The sequence below is a fragment of the Hemitrygon akajei genome, chromosome 25 (assembly GCF_048418815.1).
Source record: "Hemitrygon akajei chromosome 25, sHemAka1.3, whole genome shotgun sequence".
In the NCBI taxonomy this organism is placed as follows: Eukaryota; Metazoa; Chordata; class Chondrichthyes; order Myliobatiformes; family Dasyatidae; genus Hemitrygon; species Hemitrygon akajei.
In genome coordinates this window covers 20545364-20560263 of record NC_133148.1, presented here as the reverse complement: position 1 = coordinate 20560263, position 14900 = coordinate 20545364, and the positions used below count along the sequence as shown (strand labels likewise).

The following is a 14900-nucleotide window of genomic DNA, read 5'->3' as shown; positions in this document are numbered from 1 at the left end:
TCACGGGCCGGATTGAGCAAAATGCAGCTTCATGCGGGCCGGATCAGTCGGACGCGTGCGAACGCAGCTTTCGTTGCCTCCGTTTTTTCAGCCTGCCCTCATGTGTCTCAGTATCTGCTATAACTACAAAGTGTTTCACTTTACAAATTCCGTTTCTTATGAAGAAGACTGCCGAGCAAGACTGCCGAATAAACACTAAAAACCCTGAAAACCTGGTACCTGAATAAACTCAGCATTAGCCATATCATACGCCATAGGCGCTTCGATTACTGGGGCCAGCTTTAATAGTAATTAGATATTATCTCACGGGCCAAAGATAATTCCACCGCGGGCCGGATTTGGCCCGCGGGCCTTGAGTTTGACATATATGCTTTAAATTGTTCGTGGTTGCCAACTTGCTGAAGTGGTGATGGTTTAATTTTCACTCCCGGCCATTTCTGGCATCTGCAAGCCTGAATGCTTGAAACCACAGTGAGAAGAACAGCTCTGAATTGTTTTACTGCTTATTACTCCCCAACCATCAGTGACAAAAATCGCTGTTTTGAACAGAAACACACACAACTAATGCTATTTACAACCTTTGCTGTACGCTCTATGTAGTAAGAGTCACAGAAGTACACACAACTGACACAACTGTTCTGCAGCAGTCTCTTGTCCCAATTAAGCAACATCTTGTCCCAAGAAAGTGTAGAAAATCTCAGCTACTTTCTCGATTAGTTTCTGTTCCAGAACAGTAAGCGGCTCCCCCGATTAACCAATGACCCAGTTAACCAGAAGCCACTGTACTGGGCATGGGACATTTTGGTTTTGACCATTCAAACTGCAGGTGAAGACCACAGATGTTAAATGGTCAAGTCAAGTCACTTTTTATTGTCATTTCGACCATAACTGCTGGTACAGTACACAGTAAAAACGAGACAACGTTTTTCAGGACCATGGTGTTACATGACACAGTACAAAAACTAGACTGAACTGCGTAAAAAACAACACAGAGAGAAAAAAATTGGTGACCTTCCGGTTGCGATAAGTGAAGGCATTAAGTGTCCATCTCCTGTATTAACACATTGTTTAAAGGTGTATAGTTGCCACTTCATGTACAGTACAAAACAGGTCTGTTTTGTGATTCCAAACAAGAGAAAGTCTGCAGATGCCGGAAATCCGAGCAACACACAAATGCTGGAGAAACTCAGCAGGTCGGGCAGCATCGATGGAAAAGAGTAAACAGTCAACGTTTCAGGCTGAGACCCTTCAGCAGGACTGGTGAAGGGTCTTGGCATGAAATGTCGACCGTTTATTCTACCTGGCCTGATGAGTTCCTCCAGCACTTTGGGTTCTGATTTGTGATGCAGTATTCTGGCCAGTTGCATAATCAGCGAGCCATTCCCAACACTGTAACAGAGGAGCTATATTTTGTGTGTCGGGGAGTTTGTGCTTAGTTTTTAGACCAATCCATCCACCAGAACTGAATGTTCAAAGGGACTCTGCTAGTTGGGATATGCAATCTGTAAAGTCACCTTAAAAAGTATCTAGTGCTTTCCTGGTGTATATAGAAACATGGAAAACCTACAGCACAATACAGGCCCTTCGGCCCACAAAGCTGTGCCAAACATGACCTGACCTTAGAAATTACCTAGGGTTACCCATAGCCCTCTAGTTTTCTGAGCTCCATATACCTATCCAGCAGTCTCCTAAAAGACCCTACTGTATCCGCCTCCACCACCATTGCCGGCAGCCCATTCCACACACTCACCACTCTATGCATAAAAAACTTAGCCCTGACATCTCCTCTGTACCTAGTTACAATCACCTTAAAACTGTGCCTTCTCGTGTTAGCCATTTTAGCCCTGGGAAAAAGCCTCTATCCATACCTCTCACGCCTCTCATCATCTTACATTATACACCTCTATCAGGTCACCTCTCATCCTGCGTCTCTACAAGGAGAAAAGGCCGAGTTCACTCAACCTATTCTCATAAGGCATGCTCCCCAATCCAGGCAACATCCTTGTAAATCTCCTCTGCACCCTTTTCACCTCCTTCCTGTAAGTGAGGCAACCAGAAATGAGCACAGTACTCCAAGTAGGGTCTGACCAGGGTCCTATATAGCTGCAACATTACCTCTCAGCTCCTAAACTCAATCCCATGATTGATGAAGGCCAATGTATTGTATGCCTTCTTGACCACACAATCAACCTGCATAGCTTTGAGTGTCCTATGGACTCAGACCCCAAGATCCCTCTAATCCTCCACTCTGCCCAGAATCTTACCATTAATGCTATATTCTGCCATCATATTTGACCTACCAAAATGAACCACCTCACACTTATCTGGGTTGAACTCCATCTGCCACTTCTCAGCCCAGTTTTGCATCCTATCAATGTCCCACTTGTTAGGGTTAATTCGAGACTGCCATTACAGGTCAGGAGTGGCTCACGTAATATTAGGAGGCCGGAATGCGAGGGAGGGGGGAAGCGAAACTGGGGATTCCGCTACACCGAAACTACCAGTGTCACGCGATTCAGTAAACAAAAGAAACAGGTAACTCGTGAGTGTATGGCATCAGGCCAATAAGATGGACACAAGTGCCCGATATTACCTAATATGTAGTGGGGGGTTGTGCTGGGGGGAAAAGGGATATAAATATAAATAAGAGCAGATTGTAAGGGGAAGTCGGAACGCGCCTTCTCCAGCGACTCCGTGGATTCGCTGTGCCAGTTACGGATTCTGCAATAAACCCAAGTTTTGTAATATTCCGGTGTTGGTTGTCTCTCTTCCTAAATGAACACAGGGCAGAATTTCAAGCCCAACATTTGGTGACCCCGACGTGGGGAGGGAGAGACAACACAGGCTGGCGGGTCCGACAGCAGACAACTTGCGGCCGCAACCTCGACTAAGGTCAGGAAGTGCCTGTTATATCGAAGACTTCCACTAGATAGTTAAATTACTGAGTTAGATCTTGTCTGCTGACGGATCCTCACCAACCCCAAATTACCCTGGGAGAGATCATTCCCGGTGCAGAATCGTGACTGGTAAGCACTAACTCTTATCTGTTTTTAGGAAGATCCTCCGCCCATGGAAAAGTCTTCTGAGTGAGGGTACCCGCTGCCCACGATGGGCATAAAAGTCTCAGGAGTGAGGAGAAAAGTGTCGCGGTACACCGTAGTACACAGGGATACTGACAGCACCTACCTTAGACTGGTTGTTAAGAGGAGAAATCTCCCATGCGAAGGTCAGGTTTTGAAAGGCGACCGTCCCACATTTGATCCTCTCTGTGTACTAGGGAGCCATGGAGCACTTCAATTTCGAGTTACCAAAACTCAGACATTTGCGTGTTGAGTAACAGAGTATATGAGAGTTTTTAGAAATATGGTAAAATAGATTATTGAACTCGCACAGTTATCAAACAGTGAGCAGCCGCAGGGGTCGGACACCATCAAGGTAGGAGTGGAAGTGTTCCTCCGAGGCCCGGGGAAGCTCACCTGGAACGGAAAACGGTGGCATGGTCCATACCCTGTCACCGAGGTCTCCAACAGGGCATTAAAAGGTAAGAAGGGAGGGGGACAATAACTGGCATCATTTTCTCACTGCTCCAGATCCGCAAAAGGAAGCCAAATTAATCTAATTGAAACGATTGACGAAGAGGGCACGGGGAAGGAAACGGGCAAGGATGAGTGGCTGGATGTTGGGGTGGATAAGTATCACCGCTCTCCTGGGACGTCTTGTTCAGGGAGCGCCGGACCCCTGTGGGGCCAGAGTGATATTAGACGCCGACCCAAAGAGGGATAAAGTTTTTCAATTTGACCTTTGTGATGTGATTGACTGCTGGGGAGGTTCAGAGGCCGGATGGAAAGGATACAAAGTCTACATGTGTCCCTTTGCGGCACTCGGACTAGGGTATCCACCCATCTTTCCCAATAAACGAACGGCGGGAGGGCAGTGGTGTGCCTCCTGGGATGATGTTTGATGGGGAATGGGGCGGACCAGACAGAAAGCTGACTAAGAGCCTGATAGAACTCCGAGCGTTGGCCAACGAGCTGAAAGAGCAATCTGGGGTAAACAACCCAGTGGTAGATTGGCTGAATAAGACCTTTGGTAAGTGGGGAGCGTTTCTGGGACAGTTGGCTCTAGGACTGTCTATTTCAATTGCTATCTTTATCACATGTGGTTGTTGTTGCATACCCTGTATCAGGACCCTAGTCATCCGGACTATAGATCGAGCCTTGACTGGAAAGAATGGACCTCCACCGGCGTACCAGGCACCCTTGTTCCCGGTGGAAGGGGAGGACACAGCCCTCCCGGAAAGCAGACGCGCTATGGGAGGACACGGACTGAAATGGACCATGGCAAGGGGGGGATTGTGAATTTGTTCTTGAATAAGTTTTCTGAAATGTTGCATGCTACTTGTAAAAATTGCGGATGTTTAGGGAACCCCTACCCATATTTTGTGACCCTAGGTCGGACAAATCAGGATAAGCAAATAGGGAGGACATGCCAAAGAGTGCCGGGGGATGCTCACCTCCCTGCCTGATCCCGACAGCCGCGGAAAAGATTGTAAGGGATGTGGCCTCTGGGAGGCCAAGGGAGGGAGTGTTAGGATTAATGTTAGGGTTAATTCGAGACTGCCATTACAGGTCAGGAGTGGCTCACGTAATATTAGGAGGCCGGAATGCGAGGGAGGGGGGAAGCGAAACTGGGAATTCCGCTACACCGAAACTACCAGTGTCACGCGATTCAGTAAACAAAAGAAACAGGTAACTCGTGAGTGTATGGCATCAGGCCAATAAGATGGACACAAGTGCCCGATATTACCTAATATGTAGTGGGGGGTTGTGCTGGGGGGAAAAGGGATATAAATATAAATAAGAGCAGATTGTAAGGGGAAGTCGGAACGCGCCTTCTCCAGCGACTCCGTGGATTCACTGTGCCAGTTACGGATTCTGCAATAAACCCAAGTTTTGTAATATTCCGGTGTTGGTTGTCTCTCTTCCTAAACGAACACAGGGCAGAATTTCAAGCCCAACACACTGTAACCTCTAACAGCCCCCCACACTATCCACAACAACCCCAGCCTTTGTGTCATCAACAAATTTACTAACCCATCCCTCCACTTCATCGTCCAGGTCATTTATAAAAATCAAGAAGTGTAGGGGTCCCAGAACAGATCCCTGAGGCACACCACTAGTTACCAACCTCCATGCAGAATATGACCTGTCTACAACCACTTTTTGCCTTCTGTGAGCAAGCCAGTTCTGGATCCAGAAAGCAATGTCCCCTGGGATTCCATGCCTCCTTACTTTCTCATTAAGCCTTGCATGGGGTATCTTATCAAATGCCTTGCTGAAATACTACATCTACTGATGTAGTAGATTAGTCAATGTGATTAGTCACGACCTGCCTTTAACAAAGCTATGCTGACTATTCCTAATCATATTATGCCTCTCCAAATGTTCATAAATCCTGCCTCTCAGGATCTTCTCCATCAACTTACCAACCAAACTGAAGTAAGACTCACTGGTCTATAATTCCCTGGGCTATCTCTACTCCCTTTCTTGAATAAGGGAACAACATTTGCAACCCTCCAATCCTCCAGAAACTCTCCATAATTGATACAAAGATCATCGTCAGAGGCTCAGCAACCTCCTCCCTCGCCTCCCACAGTAGCCTGGGGTACATCTCATCCAGTCCCGGTGACTTATCCAACTTGATGCTTTCCAAAAGCTCCAGCACATCCTCTTCCTTAATATCCTCTTGCTTAAGCTTTTCAGTCCACTGTAAATCATCACTACAATCACCAAGATCCTTTTCCATAGTGAATACTGAAGTAAAGTATTCATTAAGTACCTCTGCTCTCTCCTCTGGTTCCATACACTTTTCCACTGTCACACTTAATTGGTCCTATTCTCTTACGTCTTATCCTCTTGCTTTTCACATACTTGTAGAATGCCTTGAGATTTTCCTTAATCCTGTCCGCCAAGGCCTTCTCATGGTCCATTCTGGCTCTCCTAATTTCTTTCTTAAGCTCCTTCCTGCTAGCCTTATAATCTTCAAGGTGTCTATCATTACCTAGCTTTTTGAACCTTTTGTAAGCTCTTCTTTTCTTCTTGACAGATTTACAACAGCCTTTGTACACCACGATTCCTGTACCTTCCCATCCTTTCCCTGTTTCATTGGAACGTACCTATGCAGAACTCCATGCATATATCCCCTGATCATTTGCCACGTTTCTTCTGTACGTTTCCCTGAGAACATCTGTTTCCAATTTATGCTTCCAAAATCGTTCCTTTCAGGCTTCCTGCCAGGTGCAGGTGCAAGCCCGAGAGGAGTTTATTTGTAAAGTTACCTGCTTATATTCAAAATGTTAAGGTTAAGTCGGTAATTATAACTGCTGAAGTGCAGTTAAAATGTATTATTTTCTTTGTGATCAATAAGTGTAAAACAATATAAACTTTCTGGGAGGGGTTGGTCATGAGAGGGGAACAAGATTCTGTCCACATCTGCTGTATTGAGTAAAGATTCTTAAGTCTCTTGGTTGCTGTTCCCACGTGCTCAGTTCAGTAGGTCCCATAAGATCAATAAAGTGAATGGTGAAACTTGGGAAATGAGATTCAATGCGGAACGTGTGAGGCAACGTGCCTTGGCAAGAGGAATGAACAGTCTGCGCTGAAAGTGACTGCGAATGAGCGCAGTACAAAGGGGTTCCACAGGTAGGTGTGTGAATCACAAACAGGTTGTCAGATAGGTGCTGCAAGACGTTAAGAGGGCAAATGAGATTATTGGCCTTTATTGTAAACGGGTTAGAACTTAGATATGGGGAAGGTTTGTTACAGGGTGTTAGTCACCTGGATCCTCTTACTTGGAAAAGGATATGACATTCTCCACTTTTCAACCTCCACCCCATGACTTTCTTTAGAGGATAGCAGAAAGAGAGGTCGTATTGGATCCAGAGGGCATGATAGAAAATCATGAGACAATTTCACACTTGTCTCTAAGTACATTGTTACAAAGTAAGGGACTGATCATTTAAAACCAGCACACATGAACATTTCTTTTTGTGAAGATAGGGAAGCACTAGGATTCCCCTCCCCAGCAAACAGTAGTGCCAGGATCAGCTTGTGGAGATTGGTAGGTGTTTGAAAGACTTGGGAATTGAGGGCTGTGGAGGCTGAGACTGGGACAGATGAGAACTGGGGTAGATCACTCATGATCGTACTGAAAACAGGGCAGGTAGCTGGCTCCTGCTCCTGTTGCCCTGTTCCATGGAGGGGCTGTTTGTTCACTTGCTCCACTGCATGTGTAGGGAGGATTCCGCCGTTCACCCGCAAAGTTGACAGGGACCCCAGGGGTTGGGGCTGCTCATGTTCACTCTCACAGAACCGAATGTTGAACAGTACAGCACAGGACTAGGACTGTTGGCCCATGATGTTGCGCCAAATTAGTTGCATTAATAACACCTCATTCCTTCTGCCTGAAGGTGGGCCACAGCCTTCTACTCCCTGTATATTCATGTGCCATCTAAGAGCCTCTTAAACTCCTCGATGTAACTGTCTCCACCACCATCTCCATCAACGTATTCCAGGTGTCTGCCGCTCGGTTTAAACAAAAACTTGAACTCTCTACTCCCTCCTTAAATGCATGTCCTCTAGTATTAGACAATTTATGCTGAGATAAAGATACTGCCTCTAATTTTACTAACTTTTTTGTGGCCTCCCCTCAGCCTCTGCCCTCCAGAGAAAGCAACCTATGTTTGTCCAAACTCTTACGGTGCGTGTCCTCAAATCCAGGCAGCAGCCTGGCAAACCTCTTTTGCGCCCTCTCCTGAGCCTCCACATCCTTCCTATAATGGGGTGACCAGAATTAAATGCAATACTCCCTAACTACTGTTTTATAAAGCTGCAACATAATTTCTTGACCCTTCAACTCGGTACCTTGACTAATGAGGGCAACCATTCCATACACCACCTTATCCACTTCTGCGGGAGTTGTGAACACGGACCTCAGGATCCCTTTGTACACCAACACTGTTAAGGGTCCTACCATTAACCGTGTGCTTCCCCTTTGCTTAAATGCTCATATTTGGCCAGATTAAACTCCCTCGGACATACCTCCACCCATATCTGCAACTGATCTACACACTGCCGTAGTCTTCCACACTACCCACACACCACCAATCTTTGCGTTATCCCCAAACGTGCTAACCTACCCATCATCCAGATAATTTCTATAAACAGCGTGGACATTGGACATCCCAGCATAACACCACTAATTGCAGCCCAGAATAAAACCCATCAGCCCCTAGCCTCTGCCTTCTATGGACAAACCAATTCTAAACCCAAACAGCTAAGACACCATGAATCCATGCATCACAATCTTCCAGATAAGCCTATCATGAGCCTTACCAACATCTACACTGACAACATCACTCCAAAGTTCTTTTCCTTGATATTTATATACCAAGTGCCCGGAACATCAAACCCTGCCCCATTAATGTCACATTACCTGGGTTGATTTAAACACACGGTCTGTTGTGCCCGTCTAATTTCTCTTAGTGAATACATCTCGATTCTCAGTGAAGTACAGTTTGGATCATACAGTACCTGTACAGAAAGATCCCGCAAACAGCATCTGGATGATTTCTCCCGTTAGGCTGCAGGTGTTGATTGAAAGTTGGCTGCAGGGCCCTGGGACAACTCTCCGTGTGTGGGCAGACGGAGGCCTCCTGTGATGGGGCCGAAGGTGGTTGATGAGCTCAATACCTTGTACGTGCACTTTGAAAGGGGGAATACACCTGCAGCAGCTGGTGACCCTGCGATCACTGAGTTGACAGCCACCGTCACACCACCCTTCAAGAGGGCGAACCCTCACAAGTTGTCAGGACCTGATGGTGTACTCGGTGGGGCACCAAAAAAACTGTGGCAACCAGCTGGTCAAAGATGTTCACGGGCGTCTTCAATCTCTCACTGCCGCAGTCAGAGGCTCCCCCTGCTTCAAAAGGGCGGCGGTCGTACCAATATCCAAGAAAAGCAGGGTGAGCTGCCTCAGTCAGTGTCACTCACGTCGACGGTGACGAAGTGCTTTGAGAGGTCGTCTATGTTCCAAGCCTGCACTGGTGTCGCTCCCCAACTCTTACTTCACGATATCAACGAATGAGGCAGGAAATATGTTCCAGATGCTGGGAGAGTCCAGTACCAGAGAGTTGTGGGGGTCTGGAATGCACTGCCTCGGAAGGCAGTGGAGGCCAATTCTCTGGATGCTTTCAAGAAGGAGCTAGATAGGTATCTTATGGATAGGGGAATCAAGGGATATGGGGACAAGGCAGGAACTGGGTATTGATAGTAGATGATCAGCCATGATCTCAGAATGGTGGTGCAGGCTCGAAGGGCCGAACGGTCTACTTCTGCATCTGTTGTCTATTGAATGCACTGCTGCTGCTTCCTGCACCCATGTGGAGTTTGTCAACTTTGCTTCCAATTTCCAACCTGCCCTTAAGTTTACCTGGTACATTTCTGACACCTCCCTCCCCTTTCTGAGTTTCTCTGTCTCTCTCTCTGGAGAAAGGTTTCATAAACCCACTGATTCTCACAGCTACCTGGACTACACCTCTTCCCACCCTTAACCTGTAAAAATGGCATCCCCTTCTCTCAATTCCTCTGTCTCCGCCCATAGGATGCGGCGTTTCATTGCAGAACTCAAGAGATGTCCTTCTTCTCCAAAGAAAAGGGGCCTTCCCTCCTCCACCATCAATGCTGCCCTCAAGTGCATCTCTTCCGTTTCACACACGTCTGCCCTCACCCCACCCTCCTGCCAGCCTACCTCTAGTCCTCACCTTCTACCCCTCTAGCCTCCGAGTCAAGCACATAATTCTCCGAAACTTCTGGCACCTGCAATGGGATCCCACAACCAAGCCCATCCCCCCCACCCACCTTTCTGCTTTTCACAGGGATCCCTTGTCCATTCGTCCCTCCCCAGTGATAGCCCTCCTGCCACTTAAACTTGCAAGCGGAACAAGTGCTACACCTCCTCCCTCACTACCATTCAGGGCCCCAAACGGTCCTTCCAGGTGAGGTGACTCTTCACCCGTGAGTCTGCTGGGGTCATACACTGTGTCCGGTGCTCCCGGTGTGGCCTCCTGTGTATCGCTGAGACCCGATGTAGAACGGGAGACTGCTTTGCCGAGCGCCTACGCTCTGTCTGCCAGAAAAAGTGGGATCTCCCAGTGGATCCCACCACATTCCCATTCCGACATGTCAGTCCATGGCCTGCTCTACTGCTGTGCTGAGACCACAATCAGGTTGGGGGGAGCAACCCCTTATATTCCGTCTGGGTAGCCCCCAATCTGATGGCATGAAAATAAATTTCTTGAACTTCCGGTAATAACACCACAGCCCCCCCTCCACCCCACCGTTCTTTCCCACTTCTCTCTCTCACCTTATCTCCCCTGGTGGCGGTGGGGTGGGCCTGAAAATGGAGATGGAAGCCATGCGGAACAAGATGGTGACTTGTGTGTTGTTGATTCAATCTCCAAAACAACAAGAAGAAATCTGGCAGCACAAGGCCGAACGTCTGCCTTCCAACACACACTCGGGCAGCTCAGAAACCGCACTACAGGTGACAGAGTGCACTTGTGATTGCCCAGAGCCAACACTGCCCACTGGGCAAGGCTGGCAGTACAAAGCCGGGGCGTTCCCCAGCCACGCAGTGGGATGGAATTGTTGCCCACGTTGCGGTCCATGGTTTCTCCAGAACCCTCGCTGATTATCCCCCTGCTGACAGAGCAGGCTTGTGGTAGGCTTGCCATGTTGATAACCTGCACCCTGCTGCTCACTCGGGAGGGAACGTCTGTGTTACTGATCAACGTCCTGTATCAACGCCCGGTATCACGTCCGGTCTCCGGTATCTGCGAGTGTGTTTTCCAATCCTTCAACCGTCATAGGTGGTAGCTTTCTTTGGCCGAGGTTTTTTCCTGGGATTTATAATCACCGTGCCCCAGGAGAAAGCAAAACCTGCTGCTCTTTGGCAAACACTTCACCTGCCTGTTCTGGGGAAGTAGGAGCAGTCCCAGCCTATCCTTCCATTCAGTGCCATCATGGCCAACTTGTGACCCAGCTCCAAATAACAACCAGAATCCCAAGTTTACCCAACATCAATTCCCACCTGAAAAACAATTCCAGACTCCTACCACTGTGGAATGTTTCACCACACCATTCCCAAAAAGTCTGATTCCATCGTGCTTGTTCTAGCACCAGCAGATCAGATTTATCTCCCCACACTACTTCATTACAACATCTTCAAATATCAAATATGCAGGGAACAGACTGGGTGTTAAAGTTCAAGGTGATTTATTCAGCATTTGTCAAGAACATTAAACTCCAATCATGGGCTGTAAACATTATCAGAATGAACCCAGACCAGGACAATGTCCATGGTCAAATCCTGGATATCATCAGTAGCAACAACAGGAGAATCCAGCTCCCACGGTCACTCATCGACTCACTGGTGAATCTGCAGACTGGATGACCTACTGACCCCCTCCCACACTCACAGCCGGTGGACAGCATCATCGCAGTGTGATCCCACAGACGAGTCTGCTGGCTGAACCCCTTCCACAGTCCAGCAGAATGGTCATTCCGTAGTGTGAATCTGCTGATGAATCTGCAGTCTGTGTGAGTGGGCAAATCCCTTCCCACACTCACAGCAGGTGAACAGCCTCTCCCTAGTGTGAACTCGCTGGTGTGTTTTTAGGTGGACTGACTGGGTGAACCCCTTCCCACACACAGAGCAGGTGAATGGCTTCTCTCCAGTGTGAACGCGCTGGTGTGCTTTCAGGTTGGCTGACTCTGTGAAACCTTTCCCACACATAGCGCAGGTGAACGGCTTCTCCCCGGTGTGAACTCGCTGGTGTATAACCAGGCTGTCTGACCGACTGAACCCCTTCCCACACACAGAGCACGTGAAGGGCCTCTCCCCAGTGTGAACTCGTTGGTGAGTTTTTAGGTTGGATGACTGGGTGAATCCTTTCCCACACACAGAGCAGGTGAAAGGCTTCTCCCCGGTGTGAACACGCTGGTGTTTCTGCAGCCCAATTGATCGGCTGAATCCTTTCCCACACCTAGAACAGGTGAACAATCTTTCCTCAGTGTGGTTGCACCAGTGAATCAGCAGGTGAGATGACTGAATGAATCCCTTCCCACACTGAGAGCAGGTGAACGGCCTCTCTCCAGTGTGAACTCGCTGGTGTATAACCAGGCTGTCTGACCGACTGAATCCCTTCCCACACTCAGAGCAGGTGAATGGTCTCTCCCCAGTGTGAATTCGCTGGTGCGCCATCAATTTGTCAGACCGTGTGAAACACTTCCCGCACTCAAGGCAGGTAAATGGTTTCTCTCCAGTGTGAACTCGCTGGTGTATCACCAGGCTTCCCGACCGAATAAACCCTTTCCCACACTCCGAGCAGGTGAACGGCTTCTCTCCCGTGTGAACTCGCTGATGATTCCACAGACTAGCAGGGTGGGTGAATCCCTTCCCGCACTCTGAGCAGGTGAACGGCTTCTCCCCTGTGTGAACTCGCTGGTGTGTTTTTAGGTGGATTGACTGTGTGAATCCTTTCCCACACACAGAGCAGGTGAACGGCTTCTCACCAGTGTGGCTTCGGCGGTGAGTCTCCAGGTGGGAAGGACAAATGAATCTCTTCCCACAGTCCTCACACTTCCACGGTTTCTCCCCAGAGTGACTGATCTGGTCTCTTGTCAGTGTGGATGCTTGACTGAAGTCCTGCTCACACTCAGAACGCGTTGGCCATTTCTCTCCGCTGTCAGTGGAACTTTCTGCTTCCACGTACAAAGTCTGCGGATGTTCAGAACCCAGTGACTCTTGCAGGCTGTGATCCGTTGTTTGGTTTGAGCTTCCTGTCAGTGAATCCTCCATTACTGACACCCTGTGAAATTAATTTAAATAGAGTGTGAGAGAGAAAGGCAAGTTCTGAAATTTAGACAACCATGTCCACCATCAGTGAAAAGTGATGCTAAAACTGGTGGATTATTATAATACACATACCACCAGGCTCTAGGGCAGCTTCTACCCCCTTTCATAAGACTATTAAATAGCTCCCTGGACTCTGACCTCACCGTCTACCTTGTTGGTTACCTGCACTGCACTTTCGTCACAGCTTACACTATATTACTGTTGTGTTACCTTGTTCTACCTCAGTGCACCGTGTAATGAATTGATCTGTATGTAGAAGGCAAGCTTTTCACTGTACCGCAGTATATTTAACAACAATAAACTGATAGCAACAACCTACAAGGCCGTGCCAGGAAGATTCTGAAGTCGAGAGTTCACCTTCTCATCGAGAGGTCCGTTCATGAGTACGATAACAACCAGGTAGAAGCTGTCCTGGAGTCTGGTGGTGTGTGCTTTCTGGCTTTTGTATCTGCCCAAAGGAAGAGGGGGGGAAAAGGGAATGCCCGGGGTGGGTGGGGGCTTTGATTCTGCTGGCTGCTTTACCAAGGCAGTGAGAAGTGTAGACAGTGTCCGTGGAGGGGAGGCTGGTTTCTGTGATGTGCTGAGCTGTGTTCCCAGCTCTCTGCAGTGTCACTGCTATACCAAGCCGTGATCACGTGGACGGGATGCTTTCTTTGGTGCGTCTATCGATACTGGTGTGCATCACAGGGACACGCTGAAGGTCTACCCTCCTACGGAAGTATTGAGGAAACATGTTCTTCCTGTAGAAGTATTGCAATAAAGCTTCACTAGACCATTACCTGGGACAGTAGGTTTGATGTATGAGGAGAGATATCGACAATTAAGCCTATATTCGGCCAGTATTTAAGAATGAGGTGGAAACTTGACTTCACAATCTACCTTGTCATGATTTCCCACTTTACTGTGTACCTACACTGCATTCTCTCTGTGGCTGTTACACGTTATCCTGCATCGTTACTGATTTCCCTCGCTCTGCCTCGATGCACGGTGCAGTGAGTTGTTCTGTGTGAACCGTATGCAAGGATCAGCTTCATTCACCATCCACACTTGCATGACCTGAAACACAAACTCTATTCCTTCCTCCACAGATGCTGACCGACTAATAATTATTTCTAGTGTTTGCTATTTCTGACTAGGTTGTTCTCTGGTCTCCAGAGCAGACAGGAAACATGTTCTTCCTGTAGAAGTATTGCAATAAAGCTTCACTGGACCATTCCCTGGGGTGGCCGGAGTGACATATGAGGAGAGAGATTGACATTTAAGCCTACATTCATCCAGTATTAAAAGAATGAGGTGGATTCATGACTACTTCATTATGATTTCCCACTTTATCGCATACCTACACCGCACTCTCTCTGTAGCTGTTACATTTTATTCTACATATTTATTGATTTCCCTTGTTCTACCTCAATGACTTGCTCTGCAAGGATTAACTTCATTCGCTGTGTAGGAATTAGGAATTTGCCGCGGTGTGTGGGTGAAGATGCAGCAAGCAACTAACATCAACTTTCAACACTTATAAAGAAACACAAAAATAAATTATATATAAACATAAAAGGGGAAAAAGATAATTACGTTCGAGGTTAAAGGACAAATATGGAATAAAATGTGCATAAATAAATGTATTAGCATGTACCGACAACGTAAACAACCTTACAGAAAGTGCTTTGAGGCGTCTCCAGTGCAATGCAGTGACAGGGTAACAGATAGAGCGGAGGGAGTGCAACTAGGATTGCTGATCTGATTAACTGTCATGACAAGCTTTGCAAGTTTGGAGCCAAAACGCCTGCAAACATTTTGCCAAGCTCGGCAATCAACCAAACCTCAAAGCTTTTTCACTGTATCTCGGTACACGTCACTATAATAAACCAATTCCGATACTCCTGCGCTTCAGCTGAGCAGAGAGCGTGGTGCAGGGTCCAAGC

General features: G+C 47.7%; 1 protein-coding gene across 4 annotated transcripts in view; it reads right to left on the bottom strand.

Moving 5' to 3' along the window:
• Positions 1 to 14900, bottom strand: part of LOC140716392 (uncharacterized) — a 196481-nt gene that overhangs the window by 41560 nt on the left and 140021 nt on the right. For 3 of the 4 annotated variants that reach the window (XM_073029077.1, XM_073029078.1, XM_073029076.1), the window contains one exon: positions 11321 to 12928. In XM_073029077.1, coding sequence (XP_072885178.1) covers positions 11617 to 12918 — 1302 coding nt within the window. In that variant the 5' untranslated portion in view covers positions 12919 to 12928 and the 3' untranslated portion in view covers positions 11321 to 11616. Of the gene's footprint in view, positions 1 to 11320; positions 12929 to 14900 lie in introns of those variants that run through there. The other variant, XM_073029075.1, reaches the window with a different exon arrangement.